Source organism: Epinephelus moara, chromosome 4 (genome assembly GCF_006386435.1).
Source record: "Epinephelus moara isolate mb chromosome 4, YSFRI_EMoa_1.0, whole genome shotgun sequence".
Lineage (NCBI taxonomy): Eukaryota > Metazoa > Chordata > Actinopteri > Perciformes > Serranidae > Epinephelus > Epinephelus moara.
This window is the reverse complement of record NC_065509.1, coordinates 14,484,007-14,491,690: the sequence shown is the minus strand read 5'-3', so window position 1 is coordinate 14,491,690 and position 7,684 is coordinate 14,484,007. Positions and strand designations below refer to the sequence as shown.

General features: G+C 41.7%; 1 protein-coding gene across 1 annotated transcript; it reads left to right on the top strand.

Annotated features, from left to right (window-relative positions):
- Positions 1–231: 231 nt before the first annotated feature.
- xiap (X-linked inhibitor of apoptosis) lies at positions 232–7,323 on the top strand. The gene is made up of 8 exons (XM_050042914.1): positions 232–384; positions 2,038–2,329; positions 2,420–2,984; positions 3,110–3,209; positions 3,317–3,395; positions 5,174–5,213; positions 5,388–5,564; positions 6,503–7,323. Exons 2-8 carry the CDS (start codon positions 2,090–2,092, stop codon positions 6,694–6,696), a joined length of 1,395 nt encoding a protein of 464 aa, XP_049898871.1. The 5' UTR covers positions 232–384; positions 2,038–2,089; the 3' UTR covers positions 6,697–7,323.
- The last annotated feature ends 361 nt before the right edge of the window (positions 7,324–7,684 follow it).

The following is a 7,684-nucleotide window of genomic DNA, read 5'->3' as shown; positions in this document are numbered from 1 at the left end:
CATTCTGAGAATAAAGATGAGCAAAACTGCCACATAAGAACCACATCCCCTATTCTGCAACAGTCTGTGTTAATGATAAATAGTAAAATAAAAAGAGGGACTTTCTCATAAACTGTTTAACCTTTAAATTCGGGGTTTCGTTGGGAATCTCCCACTGAACGGTTTTTACCCCGCGAAACCCCTAACTCCCCTGACGTCACAATAGTGGTCAGCTGGGATGCGCACGAGCGAGAGCGCATTGATCAGCCCCCGTGGTTTTCACTTCCTGGAAGCGAGGTCACGTCAAATAAATAGTTCCCTTTAATCATTGCAATCTCCCTGAGGCGGAGTTCACACCACAGACTGACTGAAATTAAGTAACCGAAGAGCCGACCGCATTAAAAGGTAATTATTGAAGTTTTGCAATGATAGTTTATCAAGTAACTTTTTGACCTAACGTTATGTACAGTAGCCAAGCTAACGTAGCTAGCTAACGTTTGTAGCGATAGGTTAGATTAACGTTACATCTTCGCAATCCCGTTTAGTAATTTAACAAAACAACTCGAAGGCACGGGTCAAAGTCCAAACCGACTGCTTGTATAACTGTATGATTAACGTACTTTAAGTTCGTTTTAAAGCTTTATTTGTCAGACTACTGGGCTAACATTAGTGCAGTGCGTGTAGCTAGTTAGCTGGGTGGCAGCTGTCAGATGCAAGCAGCAGTTTGCTTTATTCGGTGTTTACATACCAGGCACTATGGGGCTGTTGTGTCGCTATTGTTGAAAGTAAAGCTGCCAGACTTTTCTGGAGTTTGCGGGGCCAGTCGTTACAGTCCAACCACCTATTTAAATGAAGATAGCAACGCTACGTGTTTATAGCGATGTTATGACTTGCTATCACATGGGTAAACACCTCTGACGCCATGATTTTCCAACTTTGTGCGAAACAGTTTTGACCGAGCTCAGATACTCAGAAATACCCCAGATGTTGCCTTCTGTGTTTGCACATGAAACACAAAGTTATAATTTGAGTTTGCTGTTTATCTGGTGATTGTTTTCTAAAGATTGTCGACGGGTAATGTAGTTCAAAGATCAGGAGCTGCTCCCTTCCATAAAGCAAGTATATACTATGCCAAAGGTAGCAGTAGAGCAATAGTTGCTTAATCAATAATGTAACTGATCCACTGTGGTTACATGGTAAATTTAGCTGAATCATTCAGTTGTGACATTGCTTTCTTACGTGGGATTAAAGTGTTGAGATATATGAGTTTAATGAAGTTGTTTTTTTAAAGATATGTGTCACCTATTCTGGGCTTGAATCTGCGTATGATACACCTTCAGTACAGCACACAGTTATGAGTGCCACACATGCACCCTCCAAGGAAGTGCAGCACAGTGCCAAAAAACCCTCAAGTTTCACCCTCTGGGAAAATATGCACAGGTGGGGGTGTGGTCTGCCTCCCACGATGTGTTGCAACATCATTGAACTTGTTCATAGCACACACTGTGCACCTTTGCTCACTAAAATCCTGCGCCACACCTCTGCAATGCTGATCCTTTACGTTCAATGTCTTACATGTTTTAATAGCCCCGTTTGATTATTACTTTATGCTTGGCTGGAGGAGTGTTGTTGTCCTTTTAGCCTAGTGTGTGTTGTCAGGCTGCAGGGGGATACACCCTTCGCAGTACAGTGTGTTGCAGTGCACTGAGCCGTCGTCACTGGTGCCCATCCCTCACATGGAATATTCAATACCTCCATGTGATTTGTCTGGCTGCTTCTCTTAAAGGCACAGTCACCCTCTAAGAGTCTAAAAGTGCTGATCTGCTCTTTGGTGTGAGACACAGAAAGCCACTCAACCATTGAATTGTCTGACTTTTGCGTAGTTTTCAACCCTGTGAGGTAAAGTGTAATGCAAGGCTGTTAGCTACTTCTTCCTGTGTTGAATGCTCAGAGTAGCAAGAAGTGATTTCGCTGATATTATTTGACCCTGTGTAGACATTTACGTAACTTCAAAATGTTAATACCTGCAGCATTTTTTCTGCTCCTCTTTATCTGCAGACATTCTGTACATCAAGTTTGTCCGCTCAGCAGCTTCCTGCCCAGTTCTATCATGTGTGATCCCGGACAAGACAGCGATTTGGAGACAGATCACATGGCGGATTTTTCCCTGATGAACAGTCGCCTGGACTCATTCCGTGGCTCCAACCTGGCCCAACAGATATCAGCAGAAAGACTAGCCCGAGCCGGCTTCTACTTCACTGGCCAGGCCGATCGTGTCCGCTGTTTCAGCTGCCGCAAGACTGTGGAAAACTGGTGCAGGGGAGACACACCTGTAGAGAGGCATAAGGAGGTAGTTAGAGTAGTAATGAAAAACAAACATGATCAACTTTTTTTCATCTTTATCTAAATAGCTAAATCACACTTTACTCCATTATTACAGGTTTCACCATCATGCAGGTTTCTCAGCTGCACCCACCGCACCAATTTTAATCCAAGCTGTGACACCAGACTGACTAACGGCTCCACCTACAATGAAGATGCAGAAGACATGGAATATCGTTTGAGAACAGGAGAGGTGGTCGATGAGTCCACCTACCCAATGGCCCCTCACATGAGGAGCGAGGAGGCTCGGCTTCAGACCTTCTCTTCTTGGCCCTCTACTGCTCCTGTGAGTCCCCGAGATCTGGCCCAAGCCGGCCTCTACTACTTAGGAGAGAGCGACCGTGTGCAGTGTTTCTGCTGTGGTGGCATGCTGGGTGGCTGGGAAGCAGGGGACACCGCCTGGGGAGAACACACCAAGCATTTTCCCTACTGTTTCTTCATCCTCGGACATGATGTAGGCAACATCCCATTCCAGGGGGGTACGGAGGAGGAGAGCGGCAGCAGACAACATGCAAACACTCGTGGCTCTATGGGGAGTCTTGATGAGAGGCTTGGTAGCTTTGCAGGTGTCCAGCACCCCATTGACCCTGAGAGGCTTGCCAGAGCTGGCTTCTACAGTGAAGGTAGAGCACAAATGCCGGACCAAGGGGGGCACAATTTTGGGACTCAATAATCATTGAGAAGCTGTAATTAATTGACTGCTCAGGCATTTTATTAAAACCAGTTTAAATTGTGTGTGCCCTTGCAGGGACGGGAGATAGGGTCGTATGTTTCCGCTGTGGTGGAGGTTTGAAAGGCTGGCAGCCTGATGAAGACCCTTGGGAAGAACATGCCAAACACTACCCTGGGTAAGAGCAACCATGCACAGTATATCCATACTTATATACACAGTTTTTGATTTTGTTTTTGCTGTGGCATATGATTTTGTTTCAGTATAGTTATTTTTGTTTTTCAGATGCAGCTTCTTGTTAGCAGAAAAAGGACAGGAATTTATCAACAGCATCCAGCTACAAGACCCACGGCGAAATGGAGCTGTAAGCATTCCTTGCTTTTACATGCACGTAGAGGGATAGTATTGATTTTTTTTTTTTTAAGTGGGGCTGTATGAGGTACTTATCCATGGCCAGTCTATTACCTACAGTAGACAGTGGTCAGTGTGCTCACTGTTTGGAGAAGCAGGCAGGAGTAGCGTCACGGAAGCCATAGCGATGTACAAAACATATTTTAGCCACCTAAAAAAACAATATCAGTTTAAGTGTACGCTATATCTCTAATATTTTCACCACTTTACCTTGATGTCAGACAGCCCTTTCTGATGGGAAACTGAAGCCGTTATATCCATCAATGCTCTCCTCAAGTACCCAGACTCCATTGACGAAAACAGTGATTTTACCTCACAGAACATGGGAGTCGCTAGTCTACCACTGTCTCTGTGACTTTGGTGAATCCAAATTAACCCTTTAAAACAACGAAGTCACACAGTAACACAAACTAACCGATCGGGGCAGCAGTAGACTAGTAGCTCCTGTGTTCAGTGAGGTAAAATTAATGTTTTTGTCAAAGGACTCTGGTGGCTATGAAGAGAGCCTAGATGGATATAACCGCTTCATTTCCCCATCAGGAAGGGCTGTTTAACAGCAAGATCAGCTTACACTTAAACTGTTATTGATTTTTTTTAGGTGGCTAAAATATATTTTGATGCTGCCCCCATCCACAGCAGTATATCGCTATACCTTCTGTGGCGCTACTCCTGCCTGCTTCTCCATGCTGGAGGCTTGCCAACTGCCACCTCCTGTTGGTAATATATTGATGGATCAGAACCTCATACAAGCCGACTTCAAAAAGTCCAGACATCACTTTGAGTAATCAGCTTTTGTTGACTTTGTCTGATTTTGTAACGTCTGATTCCTGGCCAACGATGAGCTTAACCTAGTTTCTAACCTTGTGTTCTCCAGTGGCACATGTGCACGATAAAGTCCCAGGACAGCTAAAGCATTGCTGTGACAGCAGTGTGTCAGAATAAAAGGAAATATTACTTATAGCACTTACAGTGGTGTGACTTTCTTTCTGAAATATTAAAATGCAAAATATGGCTAAAACTGAACTAAATATTTTCCAGCCATTTAAAGGTGACAGTTCTGTCCTTTAACAAAGCTCACATGCCTTTACTTTTAAAGTATTACTGGAAAGTGTTTTCAGTCCAAAATCCACAACCCTGGTTCTGTATTATAACGACTTCAGTGAGACTTCATCAAACCGAATTGCACAAATCAAGTTCGGTAGATACCTTCCGAAATTATAGTTTTTTTTAGTACCACATTCCATCTATGTGTTACTGTCCCTCTGCCGTGGCTCAGCAAGCAGTGTCCTTTGCTAGAGGAGGGAATTTTGTCTTGAAAAAGTTTGTGGCTTCTGTTGAACTTTTTAATACATTTTTACACATAACAAGGACTGATGCCGTTCCAAAACAATGGACAGGAGGAACAGTTGCAGCAACCAATAGCTCCATACACATATGAGCATTTATTCCTGTTTGAAGACACAGCTGAAAGATGTCAACCTATCAGCGAACTGCAGAAATGCACACGGTCCTGTGGCACAAATGGGAAATTTGTTTGTGGGTGGACAAATTGAAAAAGAATACATGCTTACGATATTTAAATAGTAGTACTTAGTACTGTAATGTTTGTTGTTTTCTGGACAGATACACATCCTTGGGCTATGTGGGGAAAAGTAGTAATCAAAGATGTTGTTGCCTGGCTTTTGTTTCACTTGTATTCTGAAAATAACAATGACCATGTCTTTTTTCCAGGCTTCAAGTCATCAGAATGGATTTTCAGGACATGGGAATGGTAAGCATCAGCGTTTTTTAATTTCACTCCAATTTTAAAGGATTTAAGAGTAACTCATAACATCTCCTGTGCTCACAAATGATGCATAAATACAGTATACCGGTAACTGTTTAGAGTAACGTGCCTCAATATAACAAATAGTTTTGTACACTGATGTTTCCTCTCTGTCTTCAGAGGTGCTGCAGTCCGCCATGGCTCAGAAGGCCATAGAGATGGGTTTAGAGCCCAGTGCTGTGGAAAGGACCATCTTGGAGAAAATGAGTAGGACGGGCTCAAGCTACTCTACCCTGAAAGCACTTATCGAGGATTGTCTTAACAACACACCAGACAGTGATGCTGCCAAGACACAAGGTAATGTACCCTCTTGTGTGCTGAACAAGGTTCATAAAATAAGCATACAGTTGTTTAGTACATAAAACAAAGCCTGAGCAGCAGTGATTTAAAGGGACAGGTCACAAAATCAAAAATACATCTTTTTCCTCTTACGTGTAGTGCTATTTATCAATCTAGATTGTTTTGGTGTGAGATATTGGCTGTAGAAATGTCTGCCTTCTCTCCAATATAATGGAACTAGATGGCACTCAGCTTGTGGTGCTCAAAGTGCCAAAAAACTACATTTGAAAATACTTAACAGCAATGTCTCTTTCCAGAAATCATGACCCAGTTACTCAAGATAATCCACAGACCCTATTGTGAACAGTTTTGTGTAGGAACCATTTTCTTACTACCAAACTATACCCACCAACCATATCACCACAAAGAAAGAAGCGTGCATCTACTGCTAGTTCACCCAGCACCATTGAGCTAGCTAATGCTATAATTTAGCTGATGAGGACGCCATTAATGTTTACATCTTGCGCTGTCATGAGCCTCTCGTGCATGAGTAGATGCACCTTTCCATCTGCATGGTGATACAGTTGGCGAGTAGTTCAGTAGACAGAAAGTAGTTCCTACATGAAACGACTCACAACAAAGTCAGTGGATTATCTTGAGTAACACGGTCATGGAAAGAGGCATTGCTGTTGAATTTTAGATGTACTCAGATGTACCTTTTTGGCACTTGGAACACCACAAGCCGAATGCCACCTAGTTCCATTATATTGAAGAGAAGGCAGACATCTCGACGGCCGATTTCACCAACACACAGCAACTCACGAAAACAATCTAGACTAATTTAAAAAGCACCACAAGAAAGAGGACAAATGTGTATTGTTGATTTTAGGCTGAAAGGTCCCTTTTTAAATATGAGCAAACACATTTTAATGTTTTTGCCCCCCTCTGTCTTCCAGATGAGGACCCACTGGAGAAACTACGGAAGCTGCAGAGGGAGAAACAGTGCAAAATATGTATGGACAGAGATATCTGTATGGTCTTTATTCCATGTGGACATCTGGTCACTTGTAACGAGTGTTCAGAGTCGCTCATCAAGTGTCCGATCTGCTGTGGAGCCATTTCACAGAAGATCAAGACATATATTGCCTGAGGGAATCACAGATTCTTGCCAAATGTCAATGCTGCTTTCTCACTATCTTTATTGTATTTTAATATTAAATGTAGATAGCTTGTGATATATTTAAGGACCATGTTGTTTGTATAAGAATCACAGAATGAGGAAATGTCATCAGAAAACAACATTTTCACAATCACTAAGATGGAAAACAGCTGTTAATATTGAGATGGTACTATATTATTAATAGCTGATGTTGATTTCACAGGCATTTAATCAGTACTGACACTTGTAAATACACACTAAAGGATAATTACAATTTTGCAACACTTTTTCTTGCCAGAGGTGCCTTTCTTTAGTTTCATGTATATGTCTTATTTTGTTGTGTTATTTTGGACATTTCTGACAGGGAAGCAAAACACATCACGGGATGTGATATCATGTCGGTTTCATACACTTACGTGTCCCACTCATCTCATCTATTTTGTCTGGCATACTTCTGTCAATGTGAGCTGCTCTGTATGATATGTATAAAGATAAATCGGTAAATCTTTTGAAACTTTATAACTGACAAAACTGTCTAACTTAGGGCCTGCAAGTGTGGTGTGAAATTATTTTACCATTCCATCATGTAAGAAGAGTGAATAAATTTGAATGTTTGGGCTTGAAATTTGTTTTTCTTTAATCAGTATAACACTTTGCATTGTTGAACTACAACTGGTATGATTTACAGTTAAGACAACCCCATCTTGTCACCCACTTAGAAAAGGTTAGTTTTAGGCTATCATATCGGAAAATCAGTATCCCAAATTTTCCTTTGGAGTTATTCCACTTTTACACACTGGATAAATTTGAATGAGCTAGGAGCACTCTTTGTCAGTTAAGGTTTGATGTCACTTTTGCAAAGGATCCTGTAGATATTAATCTTTAAAATGAAAAATGAACAGCATTTAAGTTTAGTATTTACAAGAATATTAGGTCATGGAGGCAACATGCGGGCAATATTTGAAATGAATTCTCTGCA

What these genes read in the sequence shown, in the direction of transcription:
- xiap (XM_050042914.1), top strand. Translation starts at nt 2,090, where the DNA reads ATGTGTGATCCCGGACAAGACAGCGATTTGGAGACAGATCACATGGCG. An exon ending in AGCTGGCTTCTACAGTGAAG is followed by an intron (nt 2,985 to 3,109) that starts GTAGAGCACAAA and finishes GTGCCCTTGCAG; the next exon opens with GGACGGGAGATAGGGTCGTA. An exon ending in ACCCACGGCGAAATGGAGCT is followed by an intron (nt 3,396 to 5,173) that starts GTAAGCATTCCT and finishes TCTTTTTTCCAG; the next exon opens with GCTTCAAGTCATCAGAATGG.